This window comes from Sceloporus occidentalis, unplaced genomic scaffold (assembly GCF_023333645.1).
Source record: "Sceloporus occidentalis isolate IW3139 unplaced genomic scaffold, rSceOcc1.0.p SCAF_447, whole genome shotgun sequence".
Classification (NCBI taxonomy): Eukaryota; Metazoa; Chordata; class Lepidosauria; order Squamata; family Phrynosomatidae; genus Sceloporus; species Sceloporus occidentalis.
In genome coordinates, this window is record NW_028317427.1 from 26,709 (window position 1) to 47,500 (window position 20,792).

Sequence of the window (20,792 nt, forward strand, 5' to 3'; positions counted from 1 at the left end):
AGCTACGCAAATTTACAACACTGATGTCGACTGTAAGAGAGGAAATTCCCAAGTACCAAACAAGTCCGTCCAACGCACAAGAGTACAAATTCCTTTTGTTTTGTTTTGTTTTTTTTTTGTATTTTTTTTTTTATCCAACAAAAAAAAAAAAAAAAAAAGAGTAGAAAAACCAAAAACGTCCCCCCAAACAAGGGAAACTTGATGGCACTATGCGTTAACACATGTCAAAATTGTCAGAATTGGTCAGGGTTCCCTCTGGTCTGTACAATGAAGGAGGAAGACCCCCCCCCCAGCGACCTTGGACCGTCTTCATTCTCAGGAAAATGGTACTAGACGTATTTCAGTCCATTTCTTCGTTCACGGGCTCGTCTTCGTAATCTCTGTCGGGGTCAAAGTCGGGACTGTGGTTGGCTGTTGTTACCAGTGATAGCGGGCCGTCGTTTTCGTCGGGATCCAGTGGTTCTTCTTTCACATGTACGTGATGCCTACACGAGACACAAAAGGATTCGGTTACAAGGATGCGTGCGAGACGCGCTCAGCGTCACTCGGACAGATCTGCGACCCGTCTTTCCACTTTGACCTTTATACTTTCTCTGGGCGGAACGTTGGACAATGTGGAGACAAACGCTTGATATTCTATTGTAAGGATCCTAATTCATTCTGTCTTCCCAACAGAGGCATTGAGAACTAAGCGGGTTTCAAGCATCAAGAACAATTACTTTTGACCAGAACCTAAAAGCCTTGTTTTCCAACAAGTTTACAAAAAAAACCCCTCAAAAGTTCCTATCTGCCCTTAAAATAATTGGTGAGAAACATCTAACGTATTCGCGAATATTTTCCGTGTACCGACTACTCTCAACGTTTCTTTGTAGGCGACCAACACGACTCTCTAACAGGGCGATTGTTTCAATTACGTTTTCAGCGAGTATCATGGAGGAACGTGCTGTTTTTTAATTTGTTTTTGTTTTTTTTCCTGACGCTTTGCATAGGGTGATTTCTACGACTGGAGATGTCAGCAAGGAAGTCGTGCAGAAGAAAGGCAGCGGAATTGGCTTAATTTGAAATAAACGTGGCACGGCCACATAACGCATCGGGATAGAAAAATTAAATGAGACTCCATAAAGCAGAATTACGGAGAGTCAGGCAGGGAATCGGGAGGAGGCTGAAGTAATCACTGCTTAATGTGTGTTCGGTTTCTCTAGTTAACATGCAGAACCTGTGAGCCGACTCTCAAGAGGACGACCCCAAGTGAAGCTCTATCATTAATCAACTTCAAGCAAACACTGTGAGCAGACACCATGATACATGCTTTAAACTCCAAATTAATGCATATTTTTACAAACTGTCAATAAAGGAAGAAAAGCGCTGCCAGCAAACACAAACGGAGAGGGGAAAAAAGGGTTCGCTCGACACAACAATGCGATAAGAAAAACCAAGTCCTAACGAGAATAATAATACTGTCAGTGGTAAACAAGAAGAAGCGTGATCCCGGCTCATGGTGGGCAAAAGGATGCACTTGGAAGATGAGATCTGCCAAATAACCCATTATAGAAGAGCACATGAATAACCCGCGGGGAATAGCGCTGATCGTACATAACAGCTACGATAACAACGGGGAAATGTTCCGCGTAAATCATATTTACAGGACTGACTTTACAAATAGCAATTACTTTCTCGGCGATGAGTGGCTTTTGTCATGCAAAACACCACAAGGCGTAAACATTGCCTGGCCTTTGAAACGTGGAAGGAAGGCGTCATTTTTATTGACACTATCTGGCGTTAAATATGAGACGCGGACTTAGAAGACACGGCACATTCGTTATCCAATTAGCTTCTTCATGCAACGCCTAAAAATATATATATAGTCTTCGCAAATAAAGCCCCCTAACGCATGTGTTAGAAGAAAGGAAAACCCCGTCTAAACCTGGGTGTTAACCCTTCTGGAGAGTAATAAGAGCTTATTCGTCAAAAATAATTAACCCCAATAAAGGGTTTATCCGGGTTTTCATGCATGAGATCTTGAATGGGGGGGGGGGAATCCTCATTAATTAACAGGGCAAAGGGATGGTAAGGAGGACCAAAAGCTTCCTAGAAGAGGAGCTGCCAGCTTACCGTTTCTTCACTTATTTTAGGATTTTTTTTCCAGGGCACCGACATTCCCAACATTCTAAGGCCTGTTACTTATAATATGAACTAATGGCTTAATAAATGTAACTGTGGGTTAAAAGGTTCATGTAAAATGTTGCTTCGCTATTAGTAGAAGTTTTTCAAATTGCCTTGGGTGAAGAGCCTACATACCGCCATGGTCTTAAGAGGGACCTAGACTACAAATTGTCACTTAACAGCAATCATTACAGACTACTGCCCCCCCCCCAAAAAAAAAGCCATCTTGAGATATGGCAAGAGTTCTTAAGTGATATTCCTCAACAACAAGGTAAAGACACCGGGCATCTCTAATATCCTTGTGCCGAGATGTTTCAGGACGGAATTAAACAAATAGGTGTCTTTAGAACATCTACATATCTTCATATCGTTCAAGTCATGTTTCAACGCTCTGTTTTTGCTCTAAAGAGGGTTTATATCCGCCTTTTGCCATCTTTCAATAATTCTTTAATGTGTCCACTCTGAAAACAGAACCGTGAAGCTCATGGCCGTTGAAGAGAATTGTTTTCTGCTGGAAACCACAGTGTGGGGCGTTCTTCTCTGCGGGTTCGACTTTAAGCGATTTGGGTAAAAGTAGCCTATCCACGAACTCTTATTACCCATGAACTGGGTGCAGCGTCTTACTATAACGAGACCTGCAGCACTTTATTATCGCAAAGACGGAAAGATACAATGTAACATCCGTGCCGCGGTTCCCATGCTAACAAGGTAATCCAGGGATAATGTTAGTGTTTAAAGCTTGATTGACTCTAATTTATTGAGACGCTGAAAAATTAGCTGCATCATAACTGTTTACTGCAGTTTTTAAGAGGACGCTATGTGGCAGTTTAGGAGGAAACGTTGCTAACTGATGTGAAATTACCGCCGCAATTAATCAGGTTCACTTCCTGCGGAGGGTAATAACCAAAAAAAGCGATGTCTCTTTTATTTGCATTTAAGCAGAAATTGCTCAAGTACAAAGTTTTCTCAAAATATTTTGCTAGGCTTTAGAGCAGACTTAATACTTCTCCGGAGACAATTTGGATACGTAGGAAGATTTCATTTCTCGCCTGTGATTTTATTCGCAACCAATTCCAGTTGTTTTGAAGAAATGTGTTTTTCTGAATTCCAGGTCCTCTCCACCCCCTTTAAGTAAAACAATATATCTGCGCTTCCCACACGTCGAAAATAAGATATTAGAGGGTTTTGTGGCAGGGTTTGGGATGGAACTCAGCAGCGAGTGTGAGAAAGGGGTGTGGCCATATCTGGGATCCATTGCGGGATGCGGGCAGGAAGTTGCGCTGATGTCAGCGGGCGCTCTCTCTGGTGTCATGGGCAGTTCGCTGACATCGGTGGGCAGTCGCCCTTATGCCGCGGGCCGTCCCGCCGACCAATCGCGGAACACACAGCTGTGTAACCGGGAAAAGGGGGGGGGGAGTGGCTAGAAAGGAGTGATGCTTAAAAAAAGAGCAGGCAGGGTTAATTCAAAGCCCCGTCCTTTTTAAATAAACAGGTCCAACATATAGAATAACTTACATTGCTTGCATCGGGGAGCGCCCCGGGCTGCTGTCACTGCCGTTGCTGGTTGCGTGATCCATCACGCCGTTTAGCTCTTCCCTCATCGCGTTGGCTAAGCTAGTCAGAGCGGGGTTCCCCATGGAAGCCGTAGTGTAGAGAGGTATACTGTTTTCAGCCATCGAAGCCTGCCGTGAGGGAATTAAGAGACAGGTTTTAGAATCTGATCCCTTCTCACATTACACTAAAGGAAAGCGAAGGATACGTTACAAAGTATTATCATGTATTTTATAAAAGATAAAAAGCTACATTTATTTCCTAAATTTTTTCCCACAACTATAAATACAAGATATACATATATATATATACATATAATTATATATAGATACACATATATATATATATATATATATATATATATATATATACACAGTATATGCATATAAGAATTATCTTGCTATTACACTGACCTTACTATACAAACACGTACAATGCATTGTGGCTTCCGAAACATAGTATCACAATATGTTACATCTGTATTACATCATTGTTAGCATTATTTATATGCAATTTTTACTTTAAAATCGTAGTCTTTTGTACAATTTGCCCCATATGAACCCCAGGTGGTCTGTGAATCTGACACTTTGCTTGCACATCATGTAGGCAAATCTAACACCGTTATAAAAACCTCATTAAAAAAAAAAAAAGTAACGCTAATGCCAATGCATTTACAACACGGATACTTTAGAAGGAGAATTCACATATTAAATATACATATTATAGGTATTTATTAAAAGCCTCCGTTTACGAAACACAATCTTTAATGAAGATAACAGCTCATGTTACATTTCAAAAACAAGCAGTGTTAAATCTGCCGAGCATACTAATTGGAATTAGTCATCGTTAAATGAATCTGATAAAATGGAAGATCATTTCATTTTGCCTCTCATCCTCATGAATGTAAATTATCCTTGTAATCTTAATAGTATTCTACAGACAGTGCAGACTTTAAAATCATATTTCACAAGACTCCGGGGACATAGGAAACTAATGAATGTATTTACAATTTGGCGTTGTCACTGTGTGACTTCTAATAATTAAAGGAAATGTGGAAGGAAGCAAATGAAACATTTCACAGAATTTTTTTATCCTTTTAATTTTCATATTATTATTATATTTATTTTTTTTTGCAGATAAAATTGTGAAAAATAATAGGTATTATTTTCTTGGCTACACTTCTAATAATCAGTTAATCATCGGGACTTGCATATATCCATCAAAACAGCAGCTATAGAAACCAACCTCGTACCGTAAGCGATTTGTCGGGGGTGGCTGAAAATATTGTTAAAAAAAGGCCATCTTTTCATAAAAAAAAAAAAAAAAAAAAAAAATCCTAGGTGTACAAATCAATTTAATATTTTTGATTATATTATTGAAAAAAATATTTAAAAAATTTCATAAATGCGGATCAAAACTAAATAATGAAAATAAAATGATATATATTTATGTTGAAAATGGCTTTCTCCTTAAAGCCTGGAACAATGGGAGGTCACATGACACTGTATCTATTCACACGGCACATTAATAGCTGTGTGAGAGTAATTACACTTGTGGTATTTTTGCCCTCAAGTGAAATTCTGAAATAAGAGGATGGAAATTATCATATTGCTGATAAATATTAATAAGTGAACTTTTAATTTTTTTGCTACAATATTCAAAATGCTAAGCATCCCGCTAATGCAGAAGCAGACTGATATGTGCCTGCCTCCAGGGACTTCAATTCTTTATGCACTTAAGAAAAAAAAGTTTAACAGAATTAAAATTTAATATCTAATTAGAGTAAGGATAATATATTTCGCAATAAGCAGGGAAGACGTGGAGAGGGCCGTACGAGTGCCATCCGTTGGACTCACCTGAAGAGCAGCGTTAAGGGGTGAGCAGTAAGGGTGGTTGGTCTGCATGTTTTTCATAAGCGACGGGTTACTGTAAGAGAATTCATTCAAAAAACACACAATTAACTCAATTAAAATAATTAAGGAAAGTTCTGTAATTGTATTTAATTTGGAATATCAACTATCCATGGCGTACCCCTTATGTGCAGTAAGACCTTTGGAGCGCAAAGGATTAACGATGGTACGGTTAAGATGGAAGTGATACTTTTGGCACAAATATTTAAAGATATATGTAGATTTGTTTTTTGTTTTTGGGTTACCTACCAGAGTCTATCCTCTCTGCAGGCATAAATCAAAATATTGCTCTCATTATTAAGGCACAATAAAAATAAAATAAAAGGCAATATCGTCAGGTCCTCATCCGTGCTGAGGGAGCCAGGGACTCGGATCGAGGCCGGCTCCTTCAACATCGAAAGGATTCTGTCCACATTCTACAACGCATTCGATTCTGGGTACAAGGCATGATCCTGGTGCAAAGTCTTTAACGGTCTTATCATCCAAGAAAACAATGGAACGTTGGTAACGATTGGACAATTCCATTGATTGTTATGGTGATAGGAGCACTCTAAGAACGGTGTTCTCATGTCAACGACACCAAGTATTTCGGGAACACTGAGCCAAGAGACATATGTGCTAAACATTTCCTACTAACAGCTTGGCTTGTAAAGTGTAATTCTACAATAAATATACATTTACAAAAGTCCTGTACGATCTACGTGAATCTTCTATAAGCTGAAGAACGTTACTGTGAATATAGAACGCCTTTATGGCCGACGCTCGGACAGAACCTCTGTATTTTCACACCTCTCCTCCTGCTGTAAAGGGGGGTCCGACTCTCTGGTCAAGTGTCGCAGACCAAATTGGTCACGTGTGATACATAAGACCTTGCTCACTAAAAACCATGAAGAAACATGGAATTCTGGGATTTTTGCAACTCTAGAAGACAGAGTTAGTTCACGTCGCTCAAGTCAAGCAAAAGGAGGGATGGAAATACAGAGTAGGGTTCTTGATAACAATATTAACTTGTTATAATAATGCAGGGGTAGACAACCTTTGGCACTCCAGGTGTTGTGGACTACATCTCCCATAATGCTCTCACAGTCATAATGCTGGCAAAGCATCAAGGGAAAGGTAGTTCACAACATCTGGAGTGCCGAAGGTTGCCTACCCCTGTAATAATGTTTAGGTGACGATAAGTTGGTAATAATTATAATATAAGTGTTTATAATGTCAGGTGTCATATAACATATTCTTTCTAAACCATAAACATACCTCCCAAATGTATAAATGGTAAAAACTATGGTTTGAGGGGTGTGGCTGTGGGCGGGGCTTTAATGAGACTTTTTGGGACTTAATGGGTTTTATTGACATTAATTTATAAAGCAATTTGCTGTTTCTATACACATTATCGGAGCTTTTAGGGCTGTAGAACCCTGTGATACCCTCATACCCAGCAAACATTCTGAGCTCCTAGAAAAGAGGGATACAGGGACTGTCGCTTTCAAAAAGGGACACTTGAGAGGTATGTTTTATTTAAATCAAATAACACCAATCTAGCTACATTGACATGAGAAGCAGCAAAGAGACAGCTTTCTTTGACTGTCTAGAAAAAACACATCACACATTGGAAACATTAAATGCTTTGAATAACACGATCATTTATATTGACTTGAAATTAACGCAGCATCGACATTAACGGCGAACAGATAATACAATTGGACAGGGAAGGGAGAAAAGGAAGAAAAAAGTAATATAAGGGTCCGGGATGTTAGGTTCGCTGGATGAAATGCTGGCGGCAGAGCATGCAAAGGGGAGCGGCAGAGAGCAAAAAAATCAAAGAAAAAGCCCAAGCAAAACAAAAAAAGCTCTTACTGTGAAACAAGATCGTCAAAGTGTTCATCAGGGCAGTGTTTTCGAGGACGGCCTCTCTGAATATGGCGGCCACGTTTAAATTCTTCATCATCAACAGTCCAATAGGACCCATACTCATCCTCTACTCTGATAAAGCACTTATGCAGGGAGAGGTTGGTGCGAATTGCACCCTGGGACCAGAAGCAGCAGAGGGGATGGCGTGAAACAAAACAGGGTAAGGGAAGGAGCAGAAATGATAGGACGGGGAGAGGAGGAGAGCACAGACATCACGGGGGGAAAAGGAAAAGAAAATAATAATGCATAAGCCAATGATTGGTGAGGGTTAATAGGCATTGCCGCTTAAAGCTAAGAGCGCGAGATGCATCATACACAAAGCCAAGCAGGACAGGGGTGCAGTGGATATACGGAATGGCAGGAATGACATGTTTTGTTTCCCATTGGGCAAAACATCATGAATGCACCTTTTTTGATGTGTGGTTACCACCACGTGTAACCTCGAGCACGGTACATACTACACTATAATGTTCAAACATAGCGGACGTACCCACTGATCTTTTGTGGCCTTCTTTTTTGAAACTCTATTTCATCCACTGTCCATACTGCCCCTTTAACGTTTTCTACTCGCACAAAACACTTGTGTAGGCTAAGATTATGGCGCACTGCATTCTGCGGCAAGTACAGGAGAGAAAACATTCAAAACTTAAGTCAACGCTGGTCAAGGACGAAAGACATTAACAGATACAATATTTCCCTCTGTTGGTGGCGTCCCCCCCTTTGTGTGCCGTCGAGAAGGAGCTCCAATCTGTAGACTCCTCTCCTGCATGGAAAGGGGGGACGCAAAATGTCCTCCACCCACCCGCCAACATGGAGATAAGCACAGGTGGATCCAGTCATGGCTTTTTTTTTTGAAGTGTTATCCCCTCTAGGGGACAAAAGGCATCTAAAGATGACGGTCATTCCTTTTTTCTACATCACTTCCCAAAGTTTCGTCATGGGATTCCAACTTGCGTAGGATGCCACCAGCTAATACACTGGGGTAATAGGGCTATTAAATTTAGGTTTCCTGGGATACGTTGTACATCGCTACATGAAGCTTTGTAGGAACTGGGCTGGAGCGAGCCTTATTCTTGCAGCCATTGTTGTGCTTGTTGGAATATATATGCGGCCATCATTGGAGGTGTTACAAAGTATCATTCCCTGAAAACACGTTATAACCTTAATGTTAGACTGTATTCCATAGTGACATAAAGTGGAAAATGTGTCGGGTAACTCAATATAAGTTCTCTCCTTAAAGAGCCCTGAAGGTTTTAATCCTTTGAGGGGCTAGAGGGATACGCTAGGCATTGGCACAAACTACGCTGCCTGCGTTTCTGGCACTATTGCTACTCAGAACCCATGGGGACACCACATGTACCAACATTATAACCCACTGGATTATCACAGAGACCCCTACCTTCCACGTCGCAGCGTTCCGCCGGAAATAGGCAAACATTCTGGTGAACCAGTTGTAGATTTCATTTAGCGTTAACTGTTTTTCTGGAGATTCAAGAATAGCCTACAAAAACAAGCATTTAATTCATCATCGGTTCCGACAGCAAAGGACATCCACAACCGCGTTTCGTTTCCGGTTATTTGGCATACGTTTTATTTTTATTTTCACAAAAAGAGTTAAACCCCCGTCCAAATCTTTACCAAAAATTATCCATTTTCATTTTCTTATTTCCCCCCGATATATCATTCAAGTTCAAAAGCGTTAAAAAACACAAACACGGCCACATGCCAACCCCCCCCCCCCAAAAAAAAATACAATTCGGAGAGACTGAAGCATCACAACACGATTTTAAGATTAACGTTTCTATTTAACAGTTCAGTGACAACATTCAAAACGGAATTATCTAATTGTTTTGAGTTTTTATTTCTGTTTCCTGGTAGAAATATTAATTTATCAGTCATTCATAAAGCCGAATCAAAGAGAAATGCAAAACATTTCACCGGCTGATTAAAGCTTGGTAATTATTTAGAGCTCCGATTAATTCGAGGGATCAGAGATTACTGTAGTTTTGTGATAATTGACTTGCCATCTTTAAACAGCCTCATTTTCACTGTTGTGTGAAATGAATTTTCTAATAATCACATCGTATTGTAATACTTAATCAAAAGCAATTATGTTATATATTGCTGTTTGTTTTTTTTTTATTCCTCGTGGCAAAGGTTTTTTTTTTTTTGTTTTTTTTTTTTATTATAAACAGCAGGTCTTCTTAAAATCTATTTCATAAACAAGCAGTCGGAGAAGATATACCCGGAAAACAACGTTCGTATTAACGCTAGAATATCGCTAGCTGCCTGCTTCAAAAAAAGTCATAACGGGACATAAAGTGTTGTAAGAAACATTTATTTTAAAACGAAGAAATAATAGACACCAAGGAGGAAAGGCAAATAATTTACCTTTAGGCCGTTTATATAACCATTTAAATTTAGTAGGGTTTAGAGCCGTAGACCCCCTTGGAAGTCATTTGTAGATCAAAATAGTCCGTATTCTGTTTATTTTTCATCTCCTTTTGTGTAATTGTAATCGAACCTATTCCTCGACGACTCCGAACCAAAACGCACAGCTATTTTAATTTTTTACCCCAAAAAAATTCATAAGAGAGGGGATAACTTACCTGTCTAATTAAAGATGCATATGTGAAGGGTGGCCTGACTTCTGCATTTTTGTAGAACTCTTGATTCTGTGCGATGTCTACGAAGAAGAAGAAAGAGGGGGAAAGCGTCACTCGGGATGCACTCCAAGCACTCACAATCCTGTCTCACCCCAAATATTGCCCAGCTCACCTGAAGAGATGGGTATGTTATATTTGTCGGAGTACCGCCGCCGGATCGGGCCCACGCTGTGCATGCTGGTCGTTGTGATAACAGAAGGTCCTTGGGTGATGGGAGTGAGTGGTGTCGTAGGCGTGGTGGGGGTATGAGGTAAGCTTTGCGGGGAGGAATCTGATGTGCTTTTTGAAAGCGTAGCACTAGATACTAGGTTGAGCTGTCAAAGAGACACAATACATCTTCATTTAGTCATTATATATATATATATATATACTTCATTAAAGCAGTCAGTTTCTTAATACATTTCCTCCGATAAACAAGCGGTTTGGTTTAGCGTTGTGAGGCTCGGCGATGCCCGTCAGTTATGGCGAGCTCCAGAAACCAGAGCTCCTAAACCAGGGGTGTCCAACCTGCGGCCCTCCAGCTGCTGCAGGACTACATCTCCCATACTCCCCAGCCAGCCCTTTAGCTGAAAGAGCATTGTGGGAGATGTCGGACAGTGAAGGCAGTAGAGAGGACTTCGTCTTGTCAGGCCGCCTCTACTGCCTCACTCATTCTTATACCTTCACTTCACCGAACGGGGGTATAGTCCAACTACAACCCCCCCCAAGGAAAAATGGTAGGAAGTCTCCTGACCCCACACCGACAGCTCTTTTTGGGTGGCATGGAACCTTCACTTATCGGTTCATTCTAAATCCAGATCGCTTATTATTTCTTCTGGTTTCCCAAAAGTTGTTTAAACGACGACCGCTTACTCTCGGTTTGCCGCAGAGTCCGTACAAACTCAAACGACACCTCCATATTACTATATCCTCCGAGAACAGTCTAAAGATCTACCGGCAGGACAAAGCCATTAAAACAGCCAAACTAATTATAAAGCGGCAATATATCACCTTGACACAAAAATCTCAAACATTACTACATTATGTTAACTTTGGGCAGAATTTAAACAAGCTGCCACCCCGTGCACCATATATACATACCATGCTGCTACCCAACGAGCATTCACATTAAACATACACTTTCATTTGTTGATTTAATATAACGTCAGCCTGATGTTTAGGTTGAAAATGAAATGTGTAAACGGCGCTTTCATGAAACTCGCCCCCCCCCCGACGTTAAAGAATGCAAACCCAGATATTATCCTAAACGGGCACACAGATTCCAGAATTGATTTTACATTTCGCAGACCACCATTGCGACTTCAACAAAGTTAATTATTTATTTTTTCCACGAACCTCCTTTTTTTGAGAAAAAAAGTCTAGAACATATAAATCAAATTCTACGTACAACACTGAGTTCATTTTTCGCAATCTTACAGACTTAAATCTTTATTTCCTTTATTTTTTTTACAATAAATTATCTATAAGTACAAAAAAATCTGCTAAAAAAAAAAAAGTGCATAGGCTGTATTATTTGCCATTAAATATAATTTGCCGGTGTAGCGGTGTAATAGCGTTAGCGGATGCCAAAATATGAGGTCATGTTTGAAAGGGATATGGTATTAATCAAGAAAACTTCAGTGTTTCTTATAATTTGTTTCAAATAATGGTACCTTATCGAAAAAACAAAAGTGACTCGTTCTGCAAAGGAAAGGGATCTATCAGAAAAAACCCAACATTCCAAAATGGATCTTTTCTTAGGTTACAAACAAGAGAAATAAAACTTGCTTGAAATACCAACATAAGCTACGTTGGATAATTTGGGGGACAAATGTACTACTTTTATGCCATTTTTGGATGCATGGAAACATAAAACTATGGTTAATTTCTATAATGTGAGCAAACATTTAAACCCCATCTCCTTTAACGACTAAGATATGGGGCTGTATGGACTGTAATTTAGTGATAATCTCTGGGGTGTTAAGTTAAATATTTCAGCTTTTTTAACAGTTTATTGTTTACTTTTTACCTTTTTTTTCTCCCCATTTCATTTACCGAATACAGATGTGAAAAATATGTCTAGAGCCATTTTGATTTCCCTCCCTTATTTAAAAATATGATTTATCGATTTATTGTTAGAAGAAGGGGAATTTGTATTTCGCCTCCAGGAATTTTAGGGGATCCCGGCAACATGTCGGATACGCTTGCCTATGAAAATGCAGGATACTTCAGCAAGTTCCGGAACGTATTCATGCCAAACTGATTCTATATGAGTGCCGACGATGCTTTGTTGCCCTCACTACCCTTCAATGTGGGCATTTATGAAAGCCTTCCATCAAAAGATAATTAAGACACTTGAGGCTTTATCTGGATACTAATCGGCTAACACGGCTTTTCTAGTATTAAGAATAAAATAAATAAAATGAGTGTTCCAATTCTTTATACGTTGATAGTATTACGATTTAAGGGCAGGCGTACCGGGGACAGGGGGGACGTACATTTAAAGTTGAACTAAAAGGGGGCCATAGCGTGATAAATGACACGGATTCCCAGCCACTGCTGGGTTACCACTAATAAGACACGGAGGACGCAGACAATATTGGCTAATTACCAGATGAAATTGTATCGCAAGACTCTAATTAGGAGACGCTTACGGAGGTGATCCGATGATTAAATGCTGAATTTGGATGACCCCCGACGTCAGCGAGCAGAGGTGCAAGATGCCACCGGAATGTTTTGCAGAAACAGTAATCTTATATTGAAGGAGGGAGTAATATTTGTAATAATGGCTATGAGGTAAACTAATTAAAACGCGGATCTTGGAGGATGAGGGTTGCTTCGAGCAGCTGAGGCTCTTCCAAAACAAAGTGCCCGATGTGAACGGTAGCGCTCCGTTCGAGTGGAAAATGCTCGGGTGACCTCTGCACTCGCTATTAATTTGCATTGAATCTGATGACACATATACATATTCCCCTCGAAAATTGTTCTAATTGCTAATTTGCCAAAGGAGACCAGTTTCCGAATTTAACGCGTCTACAATTCTGCAAAGAAAGGGGGAAAAAAAAGGATAAAAGGCTGGAAAAGCGAAAGTGTGATTGTGATCTTAAGCAACGATCCAATGGAACGCTGACCTTGTTAAATTGTTACTGAAGTGTTCTTGTTGTTTGTTAGGTAGTGTCCGAGGTCAGCTGTGAGTATACATGCTGGCTCCGTTACTAAGAAAGCCTCCAAACATGGGCTGAGCTTCCTCCGCGCCGGAGGGGTGAGCCAAGACATTTTACACTTTCTTGACACCGCATTCAGTTTGTGAACTTTGAAACATTTTTACTGGAAGTTACGAAGGTCCTTTGAAGCAAACTTCCAGTTAAAGCAAAGGCTCCCCAGACGCACTCGCACCGATACGTGCCAAACATCCACCAGATTATGGCAAAGCTTGTGAATCACATTAAAAGGCTACGTACAAGCGTAACGTGCATCGGGTTCAGCGGGGGGGGGTCAGCATTATCTTACGTGCAGATATTTCAATTTAAGATATCCTTGATATTTACAAGCCTGGTGTCCATCTATCACTTCTGGTCTCAGGCTACCACAGGTCAATCATATTTCTTTTCGACAAAATAGTATCTCATTGTGGTCTGGAAACCAATTACAGTGCCAGTAGATTTATTATTTTCACCTAAACACCCCATAAAAGGGTTAAACTTAAACCTAATCCCCGCAAATTAACATCTCATTTTACGGGGTGCTACTTGCCCAAAAACTTATCGTCTTATTATTATGGTTTTATGTGGGTTTCTGGCCATAGAAACTTTCTCTGTCAGAGCTATAAAAAAAACCCTCGCACGCGAGAGCCCTCTTGCCCGATACACAGTCAATCATCGCAGCTCTACCGCGGTATAAATAAGAGATTATACTATTCTAAACCAAAGATTTATGTATATGAAGGCTTAGCCCGAAGAACATTTCAAACCTCCGGGTTGTGTATGTTAACAGGCAATCGAATTCTAGATCTTTACAAAAAGGATACATCGATCAAAACAAGGTTTTCCATGGTGAAAAGGCTTGCTTCGGTCACTCCGTGATAGTTCTATATGCAGAGAATCCCATACTTTCATAGAACTCACGCGAAGCTTCTATGCGTTTTCAGGAGGGAGAACATATGGGCTTAGTTGACTAAGCCATGAGTTTGCAAGCGAGTTGCCACGAGCTGAAACATTTAAACGTATCGACTATCGTTGTATTAAAATGATATCCACAAAGCCTCATCCATGATGCATTTTGAGGGTCCTTCTGGTAGGAACAATCTGAAACAGTTAGCTCTTCGTAATACACAAGGAAGGTTGGTGGGCTGAAATGTTTCAGCTCGCGGAAACTCACCGGCAAACCCATGGTTCTAGATGTCTTTAAGCACATGGCTACCTGTACGAAGAGATATACCGGTTCTTAGGGGTACCTGAAACCCCTTATTTCCATTTTAATATGGGAATCGGAATATCGGGAACATGTGCCTATCAACAGAATGCTACGATCTCCATAGAATCTCTCGAAACATTAAATATGATGAATGAGTCACCAGTAATTTTCTTAAACAGGCAGTGAGGTAAACCCCTAATCAAAATGGATTTCCATTAAGTGCGCTCTTTAGAAGACGTGATTGTATCTTTTTGTTTTTCCTAAATGTATTACATGACAATACAAGCCAGAGATCAGGAGGATGCGCCTATATCTGTACTTTGACGACGACCGTCTTTAACTCTTCCCAATCTGAATGACGCTGGAATATATCGCCCCAACCGCCAAATGGCCAACCTGGCGTTCCAGTAGGAGCCCCGGGGCACTCATTTGGGATATTAGCAGCGCCAGTCTGCTCAAGGTAGAAATGCATGATTTAATTGCATTCAAATTCAGGGCTTTAATCGCTTGGAGCCTGAAATGTATTCATATTCTAAGAGTCTGTGATTCTAAAGAAATTGTATGATTTTGTAGGTTAAATACAGACAAATTAAGGTAAAACCACTAGTGTGGTGATGACGCACTTATTAAAACATTTATAATACTCTAATTATTGCTGTTGGTTGCATGGGGCTCTTTAAAGGTCATATAGGAAAAAAATGGCTGTTTACACGCAACAAAAATATATATAAAACTACACCACAAGTATTGTGTACTTTTCTATAATTTTAATGACATAAAAAAATAAAAAATCAAGTTATTAATGAATTATTATTATTATTATTTTTGTTGTGTTTTATTGAAGCACCATAAAAATGCTAAAATTCCTTTATTGTTCTTTATCGTTCTTATATTCCAACATTTATAATTGTGTTACATTTATTACAAGTTTTATTCCATCTTCGGGGAAAATAAGTATAGTATTTATTCGTGATTAAATGCGTGTTTAAAAAAAAATATGTAACAATTTTATTTGTAATTATGTATTTACATTTCAATACACGAGCGTTACAAATTAATATAAATATTGTCCAACTTCTAATGCATTTTTTTTTTTATTATTAGGGCAAATTTATTGGAAAAGCCAGCAAGCTTTGCAGTTCCACCGTACCGTTTAATTGCTTCAATATATTTCTATTTATTATTTTTAGTCTGTTACTTGCGCCTTTTTTCTCCTTTAAAAATAACCTTAATTGCTTTTCGCTTAGGGTAAGGGAAATATACAGAATGGAATATTTAACCAAGCATTTGATTTGAAAATGTTATTTTAAATGTTTTAGGTCAAGTCTGAATTAGTGCACTGTCTGAAAAACTTAATTACTGCTCAGCCATTAGAAAAATTATATTGTGAGCTTCATGGGTGACAGTTGGGTAACATTTGGGAATACTCGAAAAGTAATTATCCATCAACACAAAATACAAAATATTGTTGACAAGTTTTCGAATTAAAATATTTACTGGAAATTTCAGGGGGGGGGGGCAGTCTAATGTTCTTTATAGACTGTTTATATTTAAAGTTCATACTCTAACAGCATGTTGCGTCCAAAACATAGGGTCGTTATGGATTTTACCTCCCGCATGAGAATCCTTCAATCACAATAATTTTGATTTTCGAAAATTTAAGAAAAGACTAAAAATATATATATATTTTTTTAAATGTCGGATTTTTTTTATTTTTTTATTTTTTTTTTAAAGCCTTGTTTTGTTTTCTTGTACCTCTAAATATTTGGGGGGGTGATTAAATATTTGGCATAGTTCTTTTAACTCTAGTGAAAAATTAATAGAAAAAATATTACTATGCACTGATTGTACAAAGACACAAAAAATCATTTTTTTAAAAACCCCTTTAATTCTAAATGTATTTAAAAAAAATAAATAATAATAATTGCAGTCAAAAACAAATCCAGAATTCTTTATGTCTAATTAGAGCAATACATTTTTGTTGTTCCAGACATTGCTTACTATCAAAATTCACATAACGCAGAAAAAGCCGAAAAAAAACAACAATAAAGCAAAATGCATTGGGTAATATTTGAGGGCAAAAAAAAAAGAAAAAACTTTGATTTTTAATTTCACGCCTGTTTTTAAATTGATGTTATATTTGATGAATCCACAGGTTAAAATAACAGATTAATATCAGAATACTTAATACATCTAGATTATTTTCTTGCATCCCGGCCGATAAAGAAATGTATGGGAGGGGGGGGGCATTCTTTTACCGTTCTAATTAATTTTATTACTTTTGTCAGCCAGGTAATAATTGAAAGTTATCAATGGCGTGCAGATTAAAAAGAAAATCTAATTTTCAATAACTCAAAAGAATGTTTCAATCTATGGGAATGTGGAGTGCTTTATCCTCTGCTTACGTTTAACATTAAAGGGTTGAAAACTGATAATGTTGCAAGCGCGCAAAAAAGCACTTTTCATATACAAATGTGTTTTTTTTGTTGTTGCGCCCTCTCCAAAGGGCGATACATGAGTACATTTACATACACTAATCCAAAGCGACTACGCGTTTCACAATGGCACGCTTCACACAGGCTACCTATTGTCACTTTACAACTCAGCTCTCATTCTGCTCACTTGTAACAGCGTTCGGGTTGTCAAAGGTTTAGTTTGGACGAAATAAATGGTTACGGAAACGCCGTGCAGAAATATAAGGGTTTTATTTTTTTATTTTTTTACAATAGAAAGCCCGCTGTGTATGAATTTCTAAGCTATTAATTTTTCAGTCAAACGTATGCATGCCCATTCCGTATAATAAAAAGGCACGCGGCGGGCAGGAACTAGGAGAGATAATGTTAACTTGCGGCACAAAATATGATAGAGGAGTTAAAAATACATTTTGTAGGTGGGCTTCAGGAACTGTAAGCGTTCATAATGAAAGAGATGGGGAAAAAAAACTGCATTTATTTGACATGAGGAAGCAATAACCCCTTTTTCTGCTTTATATTTATACTTATTTCTCCTGTAAATATTAAAATGGAAACAAAATATAACCGTTTGTTCCATTTTCTACTAAATGCCGGATGGGTTAATCTGTGAAGTCTTAATGGGCGCCTAATGCAACAAATCCGCGTGGTGCGTGCAATAAGATAATTGGGAAATAATGTGAAACGCGGTGGGCAACACATTCCACGAGAGGAAAGAAACCATTAGACCGGCTGATGGCCTCTTTTCTACGGTTCTTGTAGGTGTTTAATAATAAAATAACGTCGATAAACGTGAATTATCGTTACATAACCTTTGTTTAGGACTTTTGACCCATCTCAGTTGTTAAGGTCCTGGTTTTACGCCCAATTCTGGCTTGACATTGAAACACAATAAGGCTTTTCCTAAGTCATGGACCTTCTGTAGGACCCCCAGACCATGTTTTGTGAAGCCAGAGTCCGTGAAACAAACTCTAGCCACTTCTCCTCCTCGAGAGCCCAGTTGTGTTGTGCTGACGGATGTTATCGTTCGCCTAATAGAATCCGGGAAGCAATTACAACTCAGTGCCCCTCCGGGACTAACATCAACCCAAATGAGCTTCTCCGTCTCCCTTCGCAGAAGAAGGAGAGGAGGAGAACGGCAACTTCAATAATAAATGGAAGAAAAAAACATTTCTGTCTCCAGAACGAGACGGCTTTCAGGACTCACAGAGGAAGTCATTGCTTTTTAAATGAAAAACCCTAGAAATAAAACAAGATTTTTCATTTACTTACCGGTTGGGGGCTCGCTTTGGGTTCTGTTGACTTCACATGTAAATGTGTCATCATGGCTTGAAGCCGTTCTTTGTCTTTTGAAAGCTGTGGGAATATGGAGTAAAAAAAAAAAAAAAGATAAATCCTCGAATGGTTATCTCTGCAAAATCATATCTTTACTGTTTGGTGCGGTTTTAAGGATTGATAAAAACAAACTACAAAAGCACGTGGCTTTATACAAAAATAATAGGACTTTGGGGGACACAGATGAGATAATTTCAACTACCTTGTGACTTTAAAGTTGAGTCTGAGATCAACCTAAAAGATGTGGAAAAGTAAGGATATTTGACCTGCGCTGAAGTTCATGCTTGAAAGTCAGCCAGTCAAGCAGGACTATCAAGAAGTTGTGGTTTGTTCATAGCCTACGTTAGGACAATGATATAATAAAGAGAAGCCAACAGGTTGCTGGACTTCCAGATTTTGTTTAATTAAAACTTTCAAACTCCGGGACAGATACTTGCTGGCTACCCCCGATATCACACGGAATAATGACACCTGAGAAGGACGCAAGCAGAAAGCTATGGAGTATCCCTCCTAGGCTCTGACTGGCCCCACACCTCCTCATTATTCATATATATTGATATATTACTAGATTAAATTGGTAACATTCTGAGTCAAAATGAAAAATCAAATCTAAAGGAAAATGATTTCAAAATACGACACCCAAGTACGGAACAAATCATTTGCTTATGCAACGTGTTTCCATGGGCTATATTATAAAGGATACAAAAAAAGGGGTTTCCAAGACCATGATAAGCCAAATATTATTATTTTAAACACATTTCAGCACCATATTGCGTGGTCACAGCGATCGTGGAACATTTTGCCAGACAGTGACAGCGTACGGAGGCGCGCCGGCTGAATTTTACATCCAACTGCCAAGAGCTCGCCAGGACATTGGCAAACCCAAGCGAAGGTTTCCTGCGTCCGTCCTAAATATCTCAACAAACGACTGGAAAAGACACTGTAATGATCCTGAAACGCACATAATCGCCGTAGCCGGGGAATAAAACAGAGTGTGCCGTATCACCTAAAACTTCAATTTAGCACGTATTAGGATCTGTGTTTAACAAGATATGGGAATATAATTATTCCAGCTACTGTTTTATTAGCATTTTTTTTCCCGAAGACACTGATTGAACGCTGCCAGTGCCGAATTAGTTTTATAAATCACTACCCGACGCTGTCTCGTCTCATCCTTGTTACGGTACGTGACCTGAAGGACTTCAACCTACCGGGTTGCAAACAATTAAATTCTTATTATTTGGCAAAACAATGAATTTAGGAAAATAACAAAAAAACTGAGAAAGATCAATATGTGTCTTATAATAATAATAATAAGATAAAGATCTTAAAGTGAAACTCAATCTCAAAAACAGTTATCATAGTGATACACACACTGTATATTTATATATATATAATATTTCTGGTACCATAACATACAATAAGCTCGAGATACAGTAGGGCGAAGAGATAAGCAAATGGGAGTTGGTAATTTTTGGCATTTTAGTTTTTTGTTTTCTTTCCTTTTTTTAGTTTTGTGTCTTGAATCAAATTATAGGAGAAGATGAACTTTTGACACCATTAACAGCATCTCACCATCCAGCCAGATCATTTAGATGAAGTCATTAGGGCATGATAGGGCAAGTGTACAAGGAAGGGATCAACAAGCGTTACATTAACCGGGGAGGAAAAGGTCTACGGTTAAAGCCTTTGTGGAGGCAGCTGGAGGACGGCATCTATCTGTGGGGTGGATACACTGTATCAAAAAAACGAGCAAAGAAACTGAAACGTGAAAACCTACATTAACCACTCGAAACTTGATTAATATACAGAAATGGAAGGTAATCAGAAGGTTCTGACACCCCAGTTTTTGGTGGGGATTCTCGTTGAGTAGGCTCAATATTATAGTTCAATTAAGCCTCAGGGTTGAAGAAATGGAATGGGTCCGTAGAATATTTAGGGTCTTGAGCGCTTTAGTTTGGCCAACGTTGCAGCCAATTGGAGATTGAATATCTGCTCTGTTGTGTACCATTGGCTACCAAGTGTTCTAATTTAGAACCCATGCACACCGATAATGTATATTTTTAAAATACACAGAGAGCACAAACCCTTTTATTACAAACCGTATTAGAGGCTGGCTATTTTTATAAAATATAGACGATAAAATAAACTGGTTATCTACTCTTAACATTAAATAAGGCTCCACCATGACAAATTGTGCTTTGCTACCAAAAAAAAATTAAAAAAATAAATCTTCTCCTGATGCATTATTTCCACTTGAAAATATCTGCCCTAAATCTAAATAAAAAGTGCCTAATTACTTGGTCCGAGGCTGATTTCCATTAATGTGGCCACATAACCAACTTCCTCCAGTAATTGTTTCTGCAGGACTCGATAATTTACGCTTCACACTA

General features: G+C 38.9%; 1 protein-coding gene across 7 annotated transcripts in view; it reads right to left on the minus strand.

The window, feature by feature from the left end:
• Positions 1-340: 340 nt before the first annotated feature.
• LOC149271927 (forkhead box protein P1) overlaps positions 341-20,792 on the minus strand; it is a 123,788-nt gene continuing 103,336 nt past the window's right edge. For 6 of the 7 annotated variants that reach the window (XM_089506994.1, XM_089506995.1, XM_089506992.1 and 3 more), the window contains 8 exons: positions 18,337-18,420; positions 10,314-10,515; positions 10,145-10,221; positions 8,935-9,036; positions 8,026-8,147; positions 5,571-5,640; positions 3,679-3,845; positions 341-485 (listed from right to left, as the gene is read on the minus strand). In XM_089506994.1, the coding sequence (XP_089363120.1) occupies positions 341-485; positions 3,679-3,845; positions 5,571-5,640; positions 8,026-8,147; positions 8,935-9,036; positions 10,145-10,221; positions 10,314-10,515; positions 18,337-18,420 (969 nt within the window). Of the gene's footprint in view, positions 486-3,678; positions 3,846-5,570; positions 5,641-7,481; positions 7,652-8,025; positions 8,148-8,934; positions 9,037-10,144; positions 10,222-10,313; positions 10,516-18,336; positions 18,421-20,792 lie in introns of all 7 variants that reach the window. The other variant, XM_089506989.1, reaches the window with a different exon arrangement.